General features: G+C 40.6%; 1 protein-coding gene across 1 annotated transcript in view; it reads right to left on the reverse strand.

The window, feature by feature from the left end:
- Positions 1-4,043: 4,043 nt before the first annotated feature.
- Positions 4,044-22,150, reverse strand: part of ptdss2 (phosphatidylserine synthase 2) — a 50,530-nt gene continuing 32,423 nt past the window's right edge. Inside the window, exons 4-12 of the mRNA XM_061722419.1 lie at positions 21,804-21,871; positions 21,549-21,683; positions 20,074-20,124; positions 18,997-19,110; positions 15,749-15,867; positions 15,551-15,665; positions 13,755-13,900; positions 12,509-12,694; positions 4,044-4,223 (exon numbers count right to left, since the gene is read on the reverse strand). Of these exons, the coding sequence (XP_061578403.1) occupies positions 4,067-4,223; positions 12,509-12,694; positions 13,755-13,900; positions 15,551-15,665; positions 15,749-15,867; positions 18,997-19,110; positions 20,074-20,124; positions 21,549-21,683; positions 21,804-21,871 (1,091 nt within the window). The 3' untranslated portion in view covers positions 4,044-4,066. The remainder of the gene's footprint in view (positions 4,224-12,508; positions 12,695-13,754; positions 13,901-15,550; positions 15,666-15,748; positions 15,868-18,996; positions 19,111-20,073; positions 20,125-21,548; positions 21,684-21,803; positions 21,872-22,150) is intronic.

A 22,150-nucleotide genomic window follows, 5' to 3' on the forward strand; every position in this document is an offset into this window, starting at 1 on the left:
GCGAATCCCCAAGAGGAATTAGAAAGGTCTGGATAAACGCAGCGTATCATGTCAACTCAACATTATTATGCTTTTTAATACGAACGGAAATCACCGTCGTCGAGGATGTAATAATCTGATAAGAGCACGACCATAATCCTTGTAAAAAAAAAAAAAGACGAATCTGGGGATTACATTCAGCAGAAAACGACTGTAGTGTCATTAAAACTTCAGGCTGGTCCACGACAGGAACATCTGGAGCGATATTCACCTCACAGCTGCAACTGTGGCGTCGACTACGTAAGACAGCGGCACCGAGGTAAAAACCAGCACCAGAAACGCACAACTCATCCCTGAAAACATCTAAACGTTTTTGGTAACAGTTGCCGACCGGATCAAAGCTGGTTCCAGTTTTCTTTAATCAACATAAAACTGAACCTTCACATCATTGATTTTTCTGCTTATTATACTCTTAACACGTTCTATGTCTTTAATTTTTACCGTAAAGTTCATTGATTCAATCGCATAAAATCTTATTCTGATCACACATTGGGGACAAAGACAAAAAAAATATATTTATATCGTAATAAATAGTTGCCAATCAATGATCTGACCATGAAGAGACGTCTCGGTCCGTGGACTTCACGGTCATCCGTTTTTTGTTTTGAAATGACAAAATAAAAATAGAGAAATATTTTGTTTTGATAATAAAAAACGGAAAACGGATCGTTATCCATTATCCGATTTCATTGATGTGTTTGAAAATCGAAATTGGGAATTAAAACAGCGAGTGGAAAACTCTTTTCTCTATTTCCTATTCGTTTCCAAGGATACTGAAAACAAGGATTGGATAAATGGGGGGATTGCACATGCGCAGTAATAAATTAAGAAAGTTGTTTCTGGTTCTTTTGTTCATCAGATTGAAAATGAACAGTTTTAGAATTTTTTAATGTTGAAACAGAAAATAAATCAAATATGAAACCTGGGAGTGAAACATGAGTTTAATCTGTAATCTGTCTTCACTCCGTCATGAAACTGCAGTGATGTTGTGACAGTCCGTTCAGCTGCAGCGTCCAATCAATAATCAATAACATGTACTGAACTCTAACATACTGCCCCCCCCGTTGGAAACGAATAGGAAATAGAGAAAAGAGTTTTCCACTCGCTGTTTTAATTCACAATTTCGATTTTCAAACACATCAATGAAATCGGATAATGGATAACGATCCGTTTTCCGTTTTTATTATCAAAACAAAAGATGGGAAACGGATAATTTTGGATTATTTCTTGTCATTTCAAAACAAAAAACGGATAGCCGTGAAGTACACGGACCCGTCTCTCCGTAACTGGTCTGATCTGATGACCTGCTTTAACAGCAGCTTATTTGTGGGTAATTTGGGGCGTGGGGGGTTTACGGCTTTGGCTAAATGCTGGAAATGCTGCGTCCGTTTCCAAATGTAGTAGTACCACTCCTGGCCACACGGGGGCAGACGGCTCTGCTGTGTTGACTGAACATGGACGGTCCAACACATCCAGTCGGAGCGTCGTTTAATGCTCCGATACGCTTCGTGATTTACAGTAGTGATCAGTACATTTCACCCCGATTACGATTTGAATGTGTTTAAATGTTGGACCCCGGTCGGGGCCGGGGACACGAGGCGCGTCAGTCCATCACAGGGTTTCTGAAACAGTCTGAAATTTATTCCAGGTGGTTTTTGAGGTCGCCGTCGCCAAACATCTCCCACTTTTCACGGCCTCTTTTATTAAAAAAACAGTTTAGTGAAGCGCTGCCCTCGTGTGGTCAGAGCTGGTATTGCTGCATCCTTTTAAAATTACCACGATTCTCTTTTTATTCCCCTAACATGCAACGTAAAACGTCCTAAACGCTGCTGCGGCGGTCCGGAGCAGCGTCTACGGTTGTGATCCAGCACGTCTCCGGGATAAGAAACTTCCCGTCAGTGTGATTGTCGAGGATTTTCTCTAGAGCGCTCCGGTGTCTCGGTGCCTCGTTTCTCGAGAAGGAACTCCGGCACGACACCACCTATTGTTTATCATCACCCTGAAATAAGAAATAGATATATATCTACAAAAACACCTCAGCTACATCCCGTCTATCAAGCATAATATCACCGGTTAAATAACCCGAACATGGTTGGCTTTTCTTCATATTTTCTTTGTACAAACTGAATGTTCTCCGGAGCGTCGGAGACGGGGATCGGGCGGGAGCACAGGCGGGAGACGAGAAGCACCTGGGATCACGCCGGCTCTAAACTACCACGACGCTACTCCAGCTTACATAATCAGTTTAAACACGGTCCGTGTATTTCGCGGCCTTCCGTTTTTTGTTTTGAAATGACAAAATAAAAATAGAGAAATAATCCGTTTCAATCCGTGTCTCATTCGTTCTTTCCATTTTCAATTGGCAATCAAAAATCAAAACGTGAAAAAGTTTTTTATTATAACACAAAAAACAGAAAAACTTCAGGTTTTTCATATTTCAATTTTAGGCACAGATTAAAAATACGAAATAGAAAAACGGGCCACAGGACTGAATTTGATATTAATATTTAATTGGTCGGGTTTACGTGACCCGGCGGTTCTACATCCACGGTACGCGGCAGTTCGGGTAACCATGGCTACCATGGCGGTGCTGGAACAACAGATCAAGGATTTTTTTTAAACCCGACCAATTAAATATTAAAATCAAATTCAGTTCTGTGGCCCGTTTTTCTATTTCGTATTTCTGATCTGTGCCTAAAATTGAAATATGAAAAAACAGACGTTTTTCCGTTTTTTGTGTTAAAATAAAAAAACAAATAACAAAATAACCAGTAACTTTTTCATGTTTTGATTTTTGATTGCCAATTGAAAATGGAAAGAATGAATGATACACAGATTAATCCGTTTCCCATCTTTTGTTTTGATAATAAAAACAGAAAACGGAAAACGGATCGTTATCCATTATCCATTATCCGATTTCATTGATGTGTTTGAAAATCGAAATTGGGAATTAAAACAGCGAGTGGAAAACTCTTTTCTCTATTTCCTATTCGTTTCCAAGGATACTGAAAACAAGGATTGCACATGCGCAGTAATAAATGAAGAAAGTTCTTTTGTTCTTTTGTTCATCAGATTGAAAATTAACAGTTTTTTAATGTTGAAACAGAAAATAAATCAAATATGAAACCTGGGAGTGAAACATGAGTTTAATCTGTAATCTGTCTTCACTCCGTCATGAAACTGCAGTGATGTTGTGAAGGTCCGTTCAGCTGCAGCTTCCAATCAATAACATGTACTGAACTCTAACATACCCCCCCCCGTTGGAAACTAATAGGAAATAGAGAAGAGTTTTCCACTCGCTGTTTTAATTCCCAATTTCGATTTTTAAACACATCAATGAAATCGGATAACGGATAACGATCAGTTTTCCATTTTTTTATTATCAAAACAAAAGATGGGAAACGGATTATTTTGGATTATTTCTCTATTTTTATTTTGTCATTCCAAAACAAAAAACGGATGGCCGTGAAGTACACGGACCAAACGGATCCCGAGTTCACACCGAGGCTTGCATAGCGGAGGACGATGGGGAGCTGGAGACCCGTCCCCGGCGGCTCCGAGTCCCGGGTGAATATTTAAGACGTCTGGACGAACGACGAGCGTATTTACACGGCTGGACGCGTCTCGGCCGCCGGAGTCCGGCTGAGGAAAGGAGAAGTGGGTCCTCTACGTCTCTATTTCCACTTGCCCACCCCTTCCTTTAGTTCCAGCCGTGTCTCGCCCCCCGAGAGGTCGGTTTCCCTGTGAGTCCACGAGTCCACACACGGGCACAAAAACAGGATGAGGTAAGTTCCTGTAGTACGAAAATTACTACATGATTCGGCAAAATGTAAAAGTGCCTTTTCCACTTGGGCCTCGGCGGAACTGGGTTCATGTGTTGGCACGACGACCGCCGCGGCTGTGAGTGTGTGTGTGTGTGTGTTTGTGTTTGTATGTGTGATGGTTCTCTTTGTTTTCGTTTCCCGTCCGTCCGTCCGTTTCCTCCCTCTTCCTCCTCTTCCTCCTCCTCCTCTTCCTCCTCCTCCTCTCAGGACTTCCTCTGCCGCAGCACGTCGGAGCTGCCGTTGAGTTTGCTCCGGCCGGACGGGGCGGGCGTGGGCGGGCCGGCCGTCAGAGGGCGGTCCCACTCGCCCGGCGCTTCCTGTCTGCGCCGACGGGTCTCTTTGTAGCGGAGTGTGATGTCACTGCGGGAGAATGGACATTGTTTTTTTTTTTTTTTTTTTTTTTTTAAATAGATTTTTATTGATTTTTATCAAAATGAAATAGACATTGAACAACAAACAAGTGCTCTCTGCAATCACAAAGGTATCAAAACAGGAAGGAAAACATACCACCATCCAAAAAAAAAAAAAAAAAGATTACTCAAGGTAGGATAGTCAAAAAAAAAGGATAAGAAACTAACAATCAAATAAAAACCCTGCATCCCCACAACCCCCGGAGACACTCCTCCAGTCCTACCGCCTCCCCAGCTACCGCCTCAGTCATCTACCCGCATACTGTGCCAACTGCCACCTATGTACAGTAGAAGTATATTAAAATTATAAAAATAATAATAATAATAAAAATAATACAGTACATAGAACAAAGTGGATGAAGTTAATGAAAATAAAAGCAGATAAACAAATAAATAACATACATAATTAAACTTCAAAATTCCTAAATGAATGACATCGATAAAACCATCAGTAGGACAAAAATATAAATGTATAAATACATAAGTTAAATAATTAGACTAATTTAGAACAAAACAAAACGATACAGCGAGGGAGGGGTCTAGAGACAGGTGATAGCAGTAGGTAGGCACATTATATGCTCACAGGTCACCTAGTGGGAATATTCCAGTCCAAGGCATATCTCCCCTTATTTACAATGTCCCGGAGGAGCGGAGGCAGGTACCTCAGCAGGGCCGACCATGTTCTTTCAAACCAACTATCATCCCCTTTCATTCGCGCAGAAAGTCTTTCTAAGGGTAAAACCTTATATGCTTCTTGGTACCATTGTGTAACTGTCGGGGGCTTCTCACTTATCCACTGCTTTAAAATGCATCTCCTAGCCAGAAACAGAAGTTTGTCACAAAGTTTGAAATGAGATCTACTCAGAGACAATGTTTTCGAAGGCAGACCCAATATGAAGAGGCCTGAATCCTTTGTTACTTTAAGCGAGAAAATTTTACTCAGTTCCTGGGCTACATTGCTCCAGAACCTTGAAATCAAGCGACACTCCCAAAAACAGTGAATGTATGTCCCAGTTGTCCGTTTACATTTGAGGCAAAGAGGGGAGGTCTGTTTATCCATCTTATTAAGAATATATGGTGTTATGTGGGATCTATGGAGTATCTTATATTGGGTTTCCCTCATCCGGTTGCAGATAAATGTGGTTTTGGTGGAGGCTATTGCCTCACACCAGTCATCTTCGATATATTGCCCACCAAGATCGCGTTCCCACTTCTGTATAACCTTGCTTATATCTGATGGATCCATGGAATGGAACAGTGAATAGGAATGAGAGAGAAAATGTCTTGTGTCTGTTCGATTCAATAAAAATAAATCTATATCGCTAAAAGTGTGGGTGCCTGCGTGGAGATTTTTCACCTTTGACAGAATAAAACTCCGGACTTGAAGATATGCATAGAAATGTCCAGACGCAATGTCGTATTTTTGTTGAAGCTGCTGAAAGGACATCAGTGTATTACCCTGGTATACATCCCGGATTAGCCTGATGCCTTTCACATGCCAACTATTAAACAGACTGCTTTCAACTCCCGGGGTGAACTCTTCATTCTTAGTCAGAGGTGTTAGTCCAAAGAGCAAGGCGCTTTTCCCAAAATGTTTTGTTATGGTTCGCCAGACTCTGATAGTATTGTAGATAATAGGGTTATGCTGAACGTTTAAAGAACTCTTTTTTCCATAATTAGTGAGTTTACTCAGTAAGGAGTAGGAAGAGGGGAGCCACTCATCGATACCCCTTTCTGATTTTAAATGGGACTGCAGCCAGTCCCAAGCTATTCGGGTGTGGCAGGCCCAGTTATAAAATCTCAGGTCAGGTAGGGCTAAGCCCCCTCGTTCCACTGGCAGTTGCAAAGTCTTAATTTTGATTCTGGGCCTTTTCTTGCGCCAGATAAATTGCGAAAAGGCCCTTTCTAAATCCGAGATTACTTTCTTTGATATCCATAAGGGTAGCATCTGCATAGGATAAAGCAACCTGGGGAGTATGTTCATCTTTATGAGACTAATTCTACCCATCCAGGAGAGGGGCAGGTCATGCCATCTCTCAAGGTCATTCTTAACTGCTCTGACTGTAGGTGCAAAATTAAGTCTCCACAAGTCCTCAGTGTTAGGTGACACTTTGATACCAAGATAGACAAAGCCTGAGGTGGTCCATCTGAATGGGAAATTCGTAATTGAGCTTGTGCCAAAATTCCCCAGGGGCATAGCCTCAGATTTTGTGTAATTTACTTTGTACCCCGATATTGCACCAAATGAGTCGATAATCGACAGAGTGGCTGGGACTGAAACCTCAGGATTTGAAAGAAAAAGCAAAACATCATCGGCATATAATGCTATCTTGTGGGTGGTCTTGCCCAAAGTAACGCCATGTATGTTCTTACTATTCCTGATGCGTTCTGCCAGTGGCTCTAAAGTGAGGGCAAAAAGGAGGGGGGAGAGCGGGCAGCCCTGTCTCGTCCCTCTACAGAGCGGGAAGGGAGAGGAACGCACGCCATTGGTTAGAACACAAGCCTCTGGTGAATGATAAATTAGTTTTATCCAATTTATAAATTCCCCTCCTAATCCAAACCTGTCCAAGACATCCCACATGAACCCCCACTCCACCCTATCGAACGCCTTTTCCGCGTCCAATGATATAGCTAGTGCCCGGTGTTGCATCTGTGAGGAATACTGTACGACATTAAGAAGTCTTCTCACATTGGAGTACGAAAACCTTCCCCTGATAAAGCCCGTCTGATCATCATTTATAAGTAAAGGTAAATAGTTCTCCAATCTTCTGGCCAGCACTTTAGAAAGTATCTTGCTGTCCACATTTATAAGACTGACAGGTCTGTAGGAGCCACACTCATCTGATGGTTTATTTTTCTTCAGTATTAAGGAGATATTGGCTAAATTTAGGGAGGAAGGGAGACATTTCTTCCCAAAGGAGTCCAAAAACATATTGGTCAGAGGGCCCACCACAACTCTGCTCATTTTTTTATAATACTCCGGTCCATAGCCATCCGGTCCTGGTGCTTTCCCACTCTGAAGTGTGCGAATAGCATCCAGGACCTCCTCTCTAGTAACCGGCCCGTTCAGGAGCTCCCGTTGTTCTTCTGTGAGAGAGGGGAGACTGACTTGATCTAAGAAAGATTTTTTAAGCTCATCAGATGTATTACATTCAGAGGAGTACAACTTGTGGTAGAACTGTCTCATAATATTGTTAATTTTTTTTGATTCATGAACTTTTTCTCCATTGCTATCTTTAAGTGATGATATTAGATTAATGGCATTTCTGCCCTTTGCCAGTCGAGCAAGAAGGCGGCCAGGTTTATTGCCATGTTCATACAGCCTCTGTCTAGCAAAAAGGATAGAAACCTCTGCTTTGCTTGTTAGGAGTTGATTAAGTGCCGATCTTGCTGCTTCCAAGTTTTTGAGATTATGTTTAGATGGAGACCCTTTAAACTTGTTCTCCAATTCCTGGATTGAATGTTCTAATTCCAATTGCTTCCTAATTGTATCCTTCTTAAGAGCTGCTGTGTAAGAAATGATGGACCCCCTCATGAACGCCTTAGCTGTTTCCCACAGTAGGGAAGGGTTTATACCTGGTGTGTTATTTGTTGACATAAAAAGCTCCCATTGTTTCTCCATAAAATCCAAAAATGGGGGACTGCTTAAAAGTGAGGAATTAAGCCTCCAGTGACGAGAGGAGGGATCGAGGTAGGGGGGGGAGATAATTATAGATACTGGGTTGTGATCAGACAACGTGCAAATTCCAATTGAACATGCCTTGACTCTGTCTACTACCTCTCTAGACACTAGAAAATAGTCAATTCTTGATAGGGACTGGTGGGGATGGGAGTAAAAGGTGTAATCTTTCACCCCTGGATTTACAATCCTCCAAACATCAAGGAGACCCAAATCCACACCCAGCTCCCTCAGCCTTGCAGTCTTTTTTGAGATGAAAGCAGGTTTTGGGGGAGATTGGTCAACACTAGCATCCTGAACACAGTTAAAGTCCCCTCCAACTACGGTGAAAGGAGTTAGACGTGAAGATGTTGCTGCGAGTAGCTTAGAAAAGAAAGAGGGCTCGAACGTGTTAGGGCCGTAGACGGAGCCAATGAGGATACGCTCCCCATATAGGAAACCTGTAATAATAACAAATCGTCCCTCATCATCCTTAATGACCTCATCCAGAGTAAATGGCAATTTCTTATGAACAAGGATGGCTACTCCCCTACTATGTGAATTGAAGGACGAATAGAACACTTGGCCTACCCAGTTCCTCCTTAATTTAATGTGTTCCGCATCTGTCAAATGAGTTTCCTGAAGGAGGGCGATATGTGCGTTCTCTCTCTTCAATAAAGAAATCACCTTCTGCCTTTTTACAACATGGCCGAGCCCCTTGACATTTAACGAGATAATCTTAACATCACTCATGGTTTTTATATGGGAATAGGATGCGTCTGCAATACACAGGTTGGATAAAGTGAGAGGATCGCAAGCAATGCTGACATGATAGCTGTACCTTCCCTAATGTTAGCGAGGATGAAAATAAGAAAAAATAAGAGAAAAAAAAAATATAAATATATTCAGCAGGGTTCAATGGTGGTAAGGAGGTAGTTTTACATTTCAGAGCACTGTAAACAGAAAATCTGCCCCTGAACGGCGGGCATCGAACACTAAAACAGGCCTCAAACGGCCTAAAAAACAACAAAAAACACAACCATAATAACCAGGTTTGTGTAACAGTTACAGAGGGTTGCATGACCCTGAGAGTGAAAGAAACACCGAGGAAGAGAAACCACATCAATCTCTTCAAGGAGCCCCCGCTCCCATGACCCAGACAGGTTCACCTCCCCTTAGAGCCCAAGAGTAGTAACCTAACCCCAACTTAATTTATCTTTTAATTTTGTGAGTCCACCTCACAGCTCCGGTAGAGCCCCAGCTTATAATATTAGTGCAGTGTGGCTATATTAACAGAGTATTACTTAACATTTCAGGATTGATGTGCACTGCTGTATTATAAAAGATGAAATAAAGTTTAACTAAGATAAACAGAAAAGAGGGCTCAGTGCAGCCACCGTTTTTAAGTGCCACATACAGCAGCAGTTCCGACTCAAACCACTGAGTGGCATCCTGACACTAATTATCGTTATACTGCATATTTACCCAGTGATAATCCTCGCACAGTTCATGACAGTCCATCCACAAAGGACTGCGCCGCTCGGGGAGACTGGAAAGCATGTTTTTCTCCGTTGTACGTGAAGCTGAGGACAGCGGGGAACCGCATGATGAAGCGGACGTTCAGTCCGATCAGACGCTCACACACCTTGTTAAAGCCGCGCCTCTTTTCCTTCACCGCAGCGGAGAAGTCCTGCTGGATGTACAGCCTCTGCCCCTCATGCGTCAGCTGTCGCCTCTCCCTCAGTGCGGTCACGATCCGCTGTTTATCCCCGGAGTTGTGCAGCTTGATGATGACGGGTCTGGGGCGGTCGCCGCGGGCCGGTCCAAGCCCTCTGTGCGCCCGGTCGATTTTAATTATGCCCCGTTTAGTGTCCAGGTTCAATATTTTCGGCAGCCAGCGTTCAAAAAAAGCAACAGGTTGCTCACCTTCCGCTCCTTCCTTTAAACCAACAACTCTGATATTGTCCCGCCTGGATCTGTTCTCCATGTCATCCGCTTTATCAGTGAGAGTTTGTAACTTCGTCTCAACCTCCCGGAGCTTGTTTTCGGTGATGGACAGCAGGTCCTCCAGCGTGGACACCCGGCCCTCGGCTTCGTCCAGCCTTTTACTGTTGCCTTCCACTCGAGTTGTGATAGCTTCCAGCGTGTTCGTGAATTTGGCCAGCTTCTCCTCTAAAACCTTGCCCACGCTCTCGGTAACTTCCTGAATAAGCTGTGAGGAGCAGCCACCAGGACCCGGGCCGCCATCTTGCACCTCGCTGTCGTGTCTGCTTCTCAGATTTCTTTGACCTTTACTCATTTTTTCGGTCGGAACCGAGCCACTTTCCTTGGCTGACATCATTAGGAAGCAACACAGGGCCAAAAAAAAAATTAAAAATACCAGTCTGAGGTGGGTTAAAATGCAAATTACGTTCGATGGGAGCAGGAGCTCAGTGCCAACCTAACCTCTCAGCTCAGTGACGTCATCCAACCAGAATGGACATTGTTAGGAGGAGAAACCCACGACGATCGTTTAGGCTCAAACGTTCGGTCTCAAGCGGCATGAGAAGTGAGAACCCGTGAACTCCGCCAGAATTACTCAAAACACAATTTTCCTGTGCCTTGTACATGCGGATTAATCCCAGCAACCATTTTTCACGATGGATGGACGATTTTTCTACAACATGTTCAGTGACGGTGACGTCTCATTAGGGCTGGGCAATATATCGAGATTTTAATATATTTTAATATATATCGATATATTTTCAAACGTGATATGGTACGAGACAATATTGTTTATATCGATTTAATTTTTTTTTTTTTTTTATGATTTTGTCCCTTCTTATTTTGTGACAAATTGACTTGAATGTTTTATTTGAGATTTGCACAAATGTTTTGTTATTTGCACAACTGTCAACCTCAGTGGAAAAGTCTGCCTGTTACTGTCTACATTGTATTAATTGCACAGTGTATTTTAATTTAATTGTTATGCAGGAAAGGGATATTTGTTTTATTTTATTCAAGAAGCATTTTTATTCTATATATGCAGGCAGTTTATTTTTATTTCATTTGTTTTATACATTTTGATATTGTGCAGACCTCTGTTAATAAAGGAACCTGTGTGACATTTGGCACGAGGCTTTGTATTAAAACTGACTGTTTTTTTAAGGGTTTGCCTATGAAAAAAATGAAGCTAACAGAAGCTAACTATGCTATAATGCTTTGGGGGAAACCCCAATTATGGCACAAAAAAAATATTGATATATATCGAGTATCGCCATTCAGCTAGAAAATATCGAGATATGACTTTTGGTCTATATCGCCCAGCCCTACGTCTCATAATAGTTTCATGATAGTAAAGTTGCTTTCGTCAACGAAAATTATGACAAAATATTGTCGTCAACGAACCTTTATCACCTGAGGAAAATGAGATGAGACGCAGCGGAAAAGCTGTTCATGTGACGATAACGATAGTTAAATATATAATGCAATATCGTAGACGAATAAAAACCAGACTAAAATGTAGATTACAAAATAAAAACTACTAAAATGTGTCATTTTCGTTGACCAAAACGAGACGAAATGTTCTAACAAAGATCCTTAATCTCCATGTTTTCAAGTAGTTTCCTCTGGTTTAGTCTTTAAACCAGTTTAGTCTTTAGATCCACTTTCCTATATAGACGTGGAAAAGAAAACCCAATGTGTCGTCGATAAAAAAGATGGGGAGAAATGCAGAAAAATAAATATGTTACGAACTCAGATTAGAGTCTTCTGTATCAGGAATGAATGTATTCTTGAGTCTATAAGGTAACAATAATATAATAATAAGATAACCTTGTTTGTAAAATGGGTTTGGCTAAATACAATCTTTGACTAAAATGGTCCTGGACAATTCTGACTAAAATAAGACTAAAATGCTCAGACTTTTAGTCACGTTCATTCTCCTTTTAGTCGTGTCAAGTTTCAGTCGACTAAAACTACCGTATTGGCCCGAATATAAGACGACCCTGATTATAAGACGACCCCCTCTTTTTCAAGACTCAAGTTTGAAAAAATACTTTTTTGTGTGCAGACAAGGTTTAAATAAAAAAGAAGAAAAAAAAAAGACTTTTTGAACATCAAATTCAATTTTCATACATAAAATAATTACAGTACATCTGAAACAAATTATTATAACAACATATTCAAGAGAAAAAGCCTGTTATTTTGACTATTTGAAATCATCATCTTGAAGTTTGCATCATAACTTCTCAGCTGCCGATTTACCTGCCGATCTTCCACCCACTTTTCTCGTTTCTCCATTTTCTGTTATCTCTTTTCTTTCTTATACTATTTTTTATTTTTCTTCTTCGTGACAGGGGTTTGCTTTGGCCTGGGGAGTTAAGTTCAGTATTCGCTTTAAAGATATCTGGCGCCATCTAGTGGTGTGAATGGGTATAACGTCTTATTGCAATGCAAAAAACACTGTCTTATATTCGGACCAATACGGTAATAAAAACTAAAATGATAGCTGGACCCAAAGACTAGACTCAAACTAAAACAACAGCACATGATAGTTGAGGTTTGTGCGTCCCGCAGCGCTGCGAGCGTTATCTTACCGGATAAAAAATCTCCACAGCGTCCAGATGAATATGAGCAGGATTCCTAACAACCAGCACTGCGTGACGAAGAAGGGGATGGGCAGCATGAGGGTGTTTGGGTCGTACTTGACCACTATGAGGAACTCTGTTACCGTGATTGCCGCCACCAGCCACGCCTGCTGACCCAGCTTCTTGTGGAACTTCCTGTTGGGGGGGAAGAAATGATACGATGTGATTAGTCCAAGGCCCAATCCCAATACTCGCCCTTCTTTTCTTCACTACCCCCTAAAAAAGAAGGGGGAGATTTTAGGGCACTTGAGATCTAGGGCACTTGGCCCAGGTGTCTGTCCCAATACTCCCACTCCCCCTCGTTTTCATCCCTACCCTGATCAGGAAGCTGAGAGTCAAAAGCTGTTTTAATTTCCGCTGTAGCGCTGTTAATATGCCCCTTTATTAAGTTTTAATCTTTTTTCAGGCGTAAAAGTAAGCGTTAAGATCCCCAACCTGGGCTCAGTTTATCCAAATAACGCCTGTTAAGATATTTGACCCAAAAATTTCGGGATTTCTGCCTGACTGCCGGCTCCAGAGCTGATTTATGGTTCCGCGTTAAATCGACGCAGAGCCTACGCCGTAGGGTACGTAGCCTACGCCGTAACCTAACAGCCTTTATTCCGGCGCCATCTTCGCGAACAACGGACAAAAAAGTGATTATGTACATTCACTGAGTGAATATTATGAAAGTAAAATATATATTTCTCGCTAGAAATGTAATCAAAGCTCATTTTTATGCAGAAACTAACTCAAAATATTGATTTTATTCACTAAAAAATAAGAAATGTCCGCCCTGTTTTTTTTTTTTTGGATTCAGTCTGAAAATGACGACGAAAAGCATTCTGGGAATTTCTTTTGTCCCTAGTTCAGCTAGTGAGCATCTAAAAACCCTCGATCCGTAGGGACAGATTCATAGCCACTACCCTTGTTTTCCCCACTCCCCCTAGGTGAAAAGAGGAATTGGGACACCACTACCCTCACGGGAACGCGCAAAATTTAGGGGAAGGGATGAAAACGAGGGCGAGAGGGAGTATTGGGACAGGCACCTGGGAAGATTTCAAGTGCCCTAAAATCTGTCCCTTCTTTTTTAGGGGTAGTGAAGAAAAGAAGGGCCAGTGAAAGAAAGTAGGGCTAATGAAGAAAAGTAGGGGGAGTATTGGGACAGGGCCCAAGTCCGCCTGGCCACCGGCTCCGGTTGGGCGCCGCTACTCACGGGTCGTCCATGAAGTCGTAGATCTCCCTCATGGCCACGCCGCCCACGTTGACGAAGAAGACGAGGCGCAGCAGCACCAGGTAGTGTTCCGGAGGCATCCACAGCACGAACTTCAGGTAGAAGGTGTTCAGCTCCGCCAGCAGGAACTGAGGGAACCACAGCCAGAGCCGTCACCGTTTATGCAGCCACAGTAAGAGCACTTAAAGCAGCACAATGGAACTTTCAGCTTTTGTTGAGTTTGGCGGCTCCTTTGGACGAAAGTGGTAGTGCTTTACCAGAAAGAACTACATTTCCCATGAGCACCAGCGCGTACTGCAGGAAAGATCCTGTCCCGTGGCGTGCATTTGTTTTGGTAGTGAATGAAATAAGACGGGATGGACTTTCAAACAGAAAAATAGAAAGAAAAGCTGAAAAAAGGATGAGAAATGGATAGGGCTGCAACGATTCGTCGACGTTGTCGACAAAAATCGATAATCAAAATTGTCGACAATGAATTCCATTGTCGACAATTGTCGCCAGACGTGTTTTTGCAACGGAGTGAGGCGTCTCACTTCAACACAATCTCTGTCGAGAGTCGCGCATTGTCTGAGCGCAGCTGCGGGTAATAAAACTTTGATACAAAATAAAATAAAAAGTTTGGGAGCATTTTAGCCTCGATATGGTGAATAAAAAGATACTTGCAAGGTTTGCAAAGCTGACGTTGCTTTTCACGGAGCACGCCGGTAATGCATTTGAAGAGAAAGCATGTCGGAGTGCTGAACGAAACGGACTCGCCTTGGTAAGATATTAAGCGTATTTTGGCTTTAAAAGAAAGCTTTAACGTTATGCCTGACAAAGTATTAAATTAAGCCAGATATTTGGAGAAACTGCGTTTAGTGTCTGGCGCATCTTGGAAGAGAGACGCACGGGACCGCAGTCGGTCAGAAACATTCTCTTCCTCCACAGCAATGTAATGGCCAAGCGATTATTTGTTAAATTAATTCATTTCATTCTAAACTTTGTTTATTTTTTGTTATTTAGTAGTATTATTTGAGCCACTCACAGCTACTCTCTTTGCTAAAACCTGAATCACATAATTGATGCAGCGCGAAAGGTGAAAAAAGCTTGTGTGATGTTGACAATGATGGATTTGCATCAAACTTTCAGTCAGGTGCCTATGATCTGTCAATTATCCATCAAACTCCACAATGATCATGTTAACATTAAATCAGATAGATTTGTCTGGACTTTTCTCTTGCGGGACGGGAGAAGACACTAAAACAATGCATCTCTATTATCGTGCGCCATGCGGGCATGAATTCATGAGTTTTGCGGGAGTGTAACACACACGTTGCAGGCGGTAATGGTCAGAAATTCAGCGGGAGCAGGATGAAGAGAACAGTCCAGCTATATCTGGGCTCTAGTGTCATCTTTCTTGTGTTTATTATCATTTGCCACATAATTATTGCAACCTCATACTAAATTTAAAAAAAAATATACTAATTATCCGATTAGTCAACTAATCGTTTCAATAGTCGGTGACTAGTCGACTATTAAAATAGTCGTTAGTTGCAGCCCTAGAAATGGAGAAAAGGTATATTACTTCCAGATTCATTCAGTGATCCATTAACCGAGATGTTTGCGATCCATTAATGAGGCAAAAATGGAGAATAAAACGTATTTCCAGAAGTAAAAACACCTGAGGCTGTGTGGGTGACGAAACGCTGCAGTTTTTCTCAAGAAAATAAAAAGATTTCACTGCTTTATACAATAATGCAGACGGTTTCTGTGGGTGTGAAGTGGTAGACGTTTCTCACCATGAAGATGATTCCCAACACGGCGAGCCAGCGGCGGAGGTTCGACGCCGGCCTCCACTCAAACTTCACCCAGCTGTACGGAGTGAACTGGAATGCTATGCGCTTTATCTTCCCCCTGCGCGGTCACCAGCAGAAATGCGTGTTAAACTCATCTTAGTTAATAAGTTAAAGGGTTTTTTTTGCCTTTACGAGCCTCACTTGTATGTGTGAATGTTCCAGAGGCCCTGCCACTGGTACGGTTTCATGGACAGCCAAGCCAGCGTCTTCATGCCGCAGTAGATCCCCATACCGTTGCACACCAACACGTCCATGATCCACTGGGGGAAGAAAAGCATTTACGTTAACTACATACAAGTTACATTTTCCCTACATTTCCCTGTTTGGTTCATTTGGCCCATAAATCACCTCAATGGGGGGAAAAGACCCCCTAACTTTCTCTCTCCTTTGCTTCGACTTGTTGTTTGGAGCTAAAATCTGTGACCTTTCGTTAATTCAGATTTATTATAATGAAGCTGCTTAATTTAACTGCAGTAAGATCATATCAGCTTTAAAGCAAATGTAAAAAAAAAAAATGTGTTTTCAGCCTGCAGCCAAAAACAAAACAAAGCACAAATCAAAAGTGAAACTACAGGACTGTCTCAGAAAATTAGAATATTGTGATTTTCTGTAATGCAATTACAAAAACAAAAACGTCATACATTCTGGATTCATTACAAATCAACTGAAATATTGCAAGCCTTTTATTATTTTAATATTGCTGATTATGGCTTACATCTTAAGAAAACTCAAATATCCTATTTCAAAAAATGAGAATATTCTGGGAATCTTAACCTTAAACTGTAAGCCATAATCAGCAATATTAAAATAATAAAAGGCTTGCAATATTTCAGTTGATTTGTAATGAATCCAGAATGTATGACATTTTTGTTTTTTTTAAATTGCCTTACAGAAAATAAAAGAACTTTATCACAATATTCTAATTTTCTGAGACAGTCCTGTATATCTATAAAATATAAATATGAGATTAAATATCTTGACATGGTTTTGTAGTGACCTCATCATCCTCTCAAACCTCCTCCACGGCCGTCTGCTTGGGTTTTATCATTTTATTACACCTCATCTGACTCACGAGTGTCTACTCAGATAATCAGACTGGACTGATGTCATAAATCTAAAGGAATAAATAACCTGCATCTGCATTGAAGAGCAACAGCTTCAGGCAAACAATTACATGTAAACTTATTTAACAAAAAATAAGCAAAAATAAAAAACATCATACGGGTAATACTAGGTACCCCCGTTAGTAATAAAATCAGGGTGTCTACAGGTTTGACCAAGTTAAATTTAAGACTTTTTAATACCATTTTCAAAGAAAATTTAAGACCAAAAAGACAAGTCACTGAGAAATCCAGCGCTGAGGTCGAGGTTGCCAGATCTGGCTGACAGGTTCCAGCCCAAACACGCCGTAAAACCCACCGTAATAATGAAAAACCAGCCCAAATCAGACATTCTCTATGTTAAAACCGTAAATTATTAAATGTATAATACATTTCAAGCTTCAAAACTCCACTAAATAGCCCAAAAAAAGTTCAGGCTCCAAACAAAGACTACAATTAAATTGGGTAGATTAAAGCGAATAAAATATCAGTGAGTTTATTGTGTAAGTTTCTACTTTTCTCTGCCACAATGGCAACTTTTTGGTTAATAATTTCTCCTAAATATTTAGTAAAAACCAGGAAAAGCAGCCCAAATTGTATCAACCTGCCCAGTCCTTTATTTTTCAGCCCAATTGGGCGGAAACCCGCTCAACCTGGCAACACAGATTTAGAACCTCCGCAGGAGATTCTCCTCAAAACAATCAAATAAAATTTTTAATGATGACTTGATAAATTCCCTCTAAAATTAAGATTCAAAATTTAAGACCCTTGGAATTGAGATTTAAGACCAAATTAAGACATTTAACGGCCTTATTTTAGGTACTTTAAGACTTTTTAAGGAGCCGCGGCCACCCTGAAAATAAGATTTAAGAGGGTGAACTGAAGCCAGATGTTGCTAATAATTGGTTCTTAATAAAAAGGGATTTTAATCAACAGAAAGTTGAACCGTGATCTGGGGATTTGGTGCTATATAAATAAATCTGAGCTGAACTGAAAGTGGTCACTACCAGGCGTGCAGAAGTTTATAAGGTTTGCTGCTCCGAACCAAACTGCCGTTGTCTTAGAGAAGTAGCTGCTGCTTTACATCGCTTTAGAAAACCAAACCAGTTCAACAATCAATCAGGGAGATTATTACAGAGTGAAAACCGTTCAAGACAGATGTTCCCAGCAAATTTACCCTAAAGTCAGACCGTGCCATTAGGGCTGGGGATCGATTCAAATGTCAAGAATCGATTCAATTCCGATTTTTAAGATTCAGAATCGATTATCAAGATTTGATTCGATTCCGATATTGATTTGGGTTAGTGTTATTAAAACTGTTTTTTGAGCTGTTGCATGAATTATATGACTGTAGTTCTGCAACATATTAATACTAGTATTATATTGAGATTCAACAGCAAGTATTGCAGCTAATGATGCTGTAAGGACCAATCAGCTCCCAGAATGCTGATAGAACTGCTTTCAGAAACATCATGTGGGTCAGAATTACCAAACAGATCCAGGGAGGAAACAGAGACGGATGAAATCGGTTTTATTTTTTCCCACATTCCGTTTTTATTTGTTCCATTTTCGGTCTATTTTGGTTTTTAATTTTTGAGCATTTGGTTTTTAGCATTTTTTGCAAATTTAACCCCAAGACAGTATATAAAGTAATGAAATATAGACAATTTATGCAATTATAACCTAACACTTTAATGTTTTCATACCTTTAAACATATTTAAAGGCAAAAACATGGCAGCAGTTATTCTCGTGTCCAACAAAACATTCCTTTTTTGGGGATAAACAAAAAAATAACCAAAAGTTGACATATGAATTGATTTTTAGGAATTAATATGAGAATCGATTTAGAATTGGGAAATCGATTTTTTTCAACACAGGCCTAATCAGAATCACTGAAAAATGAAATAAAAAACAGGCTTAGGAATGGCCTAGTTTCCTAGTTTCAAAGTGAATGTTCAAACACTTGAAAGAGCTCCGATAGCGGAGAGGAAAGGTTGTCCAAGGCGACGTGAGACTCACACAAGTCCTGCAGGAAACGAGCGTCTCCAGCTGCTGAAGGTGAATCTGTAAACTACTGAATCACAGTCATGGAAACTAACTTTCACTAACTTTTTAATAGTTACAAATATATAAAGTAAACTATTTATGGGTCATCACAACCACGCTGTTGCAAATAAAAGCTAAGTAAGTAAGTAAATAAATAAATCCTGTGAAGGAGGAAAAAAAGGGAACATTCTTGTTCCGAATGTGGAGTCAGTCAGAGATTTAGGAGCAGTAATTGTACGCACGTGGTCCCACCAGCACTCTGAGAAGTTGGGCAGCTGGTGCTCCAGGCTGTACTCCAGGAACTCGAACATGACGCTGATTATCATGCACATCCACCAGTCCCGGATCATCAGCGTCTGGAAGGAAGAAAAACCAGCTTCAACATCCAGCAAACAGAACACATTCCTGAAATGACAGGTTTGTTTCCAACATCATCTCGGTCTCCGTGGTTACCGGCCTTGACTGGCAGGAGTATTCCCGACCCCTCATGCTCCACTGCTTTGTAAACTAAACTAATAAAGGATTATCTTATCTTATCTTTCATGACGCAGGAACTAAAAATGATTTGGTCTAAATTAGGAAGCTGCGCTGGGGGTTTATAGTAACCGGACCGTCTACATCAGTGTCTCCCAACCTGGGGTCCAGGCCCCCCCTGGGGGGCGCCAGATATCTCTGGGGGGGCGAAACTTTGTCTGCTTTGAGGATATGCAGTTGTAAAAATTATATTTACACATGTTAAATAAATAAAAAAATCATAATAACATACCTAATGGAATACAGTAATCCAAGTCTGTATAAACCCAGTTGAAAATATATTTTGGTCATTTTTAAATTTTAAAGTTATTTATCAGGATAAAAACGTATTATTATATCATTATTCAACATTTAATCATACTACTACTCCGACAGGTTGTTAAAGGAAAAATGTTAAAAAATGTTGCTCTCATATTAAAAGAGACATTTTTCAGAAATTATTTTATGTACTTGCAATAATTTTTGTGCGTATTTTATACATTGGTGACACAAAAGGAAGGTGAGAAAAACAAAGTACAGGGTAAACCAAAGAGAAATGTATCAAAAAAACATAATTAATTTCAATGTTTTTTCAACGTTTTTTGTAACATTTTTTGTAAGGAATAACTTTACTCTTTTGGTGCTAGTACGTACGGGCCGGGGGGCCCGGCTGGTCTTAGACACAAGTAGGGGGGGCTCCATGGAAAAAAGGTTGGGAACGACTGTTCTAGGGGGACCAGGGGCGTCTAGGGCCGGCCCAGGGGGCCCAGGGGTGTCCAACCTTCAACAGTTTAGTCCAAACCCACCTTGATGTACCATCCCAGGAAATGAGCTGGAACAAAGCCGTCCATCTTGTCCTGCAGCGAAAAACAAAACTCTTACTTTAACCTTGTAGTCTGCTGATGTTTCCTGAGACAACCTGTAGTATAAACACCTTCTACACCCCAACCTGCAGTATAAACACCTTTACACCCCCAACCTGCAGTATAAACACCTTCTACACACCTTCTACTAAGGATGTCAAAAAATAAGAAAAATCCAAGGCACTCTTCTTCAAATATAAAAAGCCTTTATTTGAAATGGCTATTTCATGTAGAAGATTTTAAAAAGTCATCTTCTACATGGAATAGCCATTTCAAATAAAGGCTTTTTATATTTGAAGAAGAGTGCCTTGGATTTTTCTTATTTTTTAACAAAATAACATATTTGAACCATTTTTCAGACAATAAAATAACATTCTTATTTTTGTGACGGGGGATATATATTGTTTTTCGGCACTACCTTGTTCTCTATAGCTGATAAAACATGAATTACTCCTATGTGGGATCAATAAAGTTCTTATTTTTGCCATCTGAGAAAATTAAATATATTATATTTGGTGCCTAACTGTTTCCCAAGTATATTAGTGCATGTGTGAATGAATAAATGAGACGTAAAACGTACATTTCTTTGTAGAAAGGCCCTTTATGAAAATAAGTCCATTTACTTGTATTAGTTTACAGCGCGGTCTTGAACATCCAATATGGCGGCGACGTTGACGTACGGCTCAGTGCTCGATGGGCCGTCTACGTATATTGCTCAATGACGTGACGCCTATATTTCCTGAAAAACTGATTTCTTTTCAATTCAAAAAAGGTTTAAATGGATAAAAAAATACCATATATATGACCTACCTGTCCCACATATGGACTCACTTGAATTTTACAAAAAATACTAGTTATTTGGAATTTTGTAGTTGTTTTAAGCGTCAAAATGTCATGTGGTGCGACCGGCCGACCGGACTCTTGTTTTGAAAACTTTTTTGAAATCACTCTAAATGTATTTAAATCAATCTTTTGCCCTATCTGGCATGATTTCTGAAGTATCTTGTAGTGTATAAGATTTATACACATTTCTATTTATATTTCCATCATAATATACAAACAAAGTTTGACCGATGTCCATTTTATGAAATATCATGTGACGCAACCATTAAAATAACCATTTTTGTATAATACTGAAAACTTGTAAAATATAAAGATGTCAAGATGTTAAGGAAATTAATTTATTTTAATATGAATCATGGTTGCACCACATGACTTTTTTTAAGGCTAGTGCCAATTCATCTTGACAAAAATCACTTAATTTAAAAGTTTTATATGAATTTGTGTACACAACATTCTTAATGTTTGAACTACTGCAATAGATATTCTTTTTTTATTATTTGAAAATTGACCTGTTGAAAATCCTTATTCGTCATTGACCCATATATGTCTATGGATATAACCATTCACTTCCTCACCCAGATATTGTGGAAGGGGTCCGTAGTGTTTCCCGGGTCGTACATGAGGCAGTTTCCTCCGTAGTCGCGCTCGGGCAGGGGAACCCCCAGCTTGGGGTCGATGTACTTCATGAACTGTCGTCCGTCGTGCACCGTCTGTGAAACCAAGCCAGAGCGGAGACAGGGAGCCAGCGTGACTTCAGGGGAAGCGTGACTTCCTCCGTTGTGGAGAATGTTTCGAGTCATTTCAGGCGTCACGATTGTGGGTCAACACACCTGAAACAGGATGAAGATGAGGAACAGTTCGTAGACGACGGAGACGCACAGCCAGAACCGCCAGTAAGCTGCAGAAACACAGAGAGAGCAACTGGTTGAACTGCAAGTCAGGAAAGCCCCATCTCTCTTCAAATACTTTGATACTAAACATAACATTTCCGTTGTTGTGCTCCTTTCTATGTTTTATTATGCAACTTAATATTCCTCTGGTGAGTTTGGTATTTTGTCTTTCCTCCAGCGTCGTGATCAGCTGGATCTACACCTCTAAATATTTATTCTAAAAGGTATTTTTCTACTGCTAGGGATAAAAAAATAGCCCTTGTAGTACAATGAATGATGATGGTGAA

This window comes from Cololabis saira, chromosome 5 (assembly GCF_033807715.1).
Source record: "Cololabis saira isolate AMF1-May2022 chromosome 5, fColSai1.1, whole genome shotgun sequence".
NCBI classification, from domain to species: domain Eukaryota; kingdom Metazoa; phylum Chordata; class Actinopteri; order Beloniformes; family Belonidae; genus Cololabis; species Cololabis saira.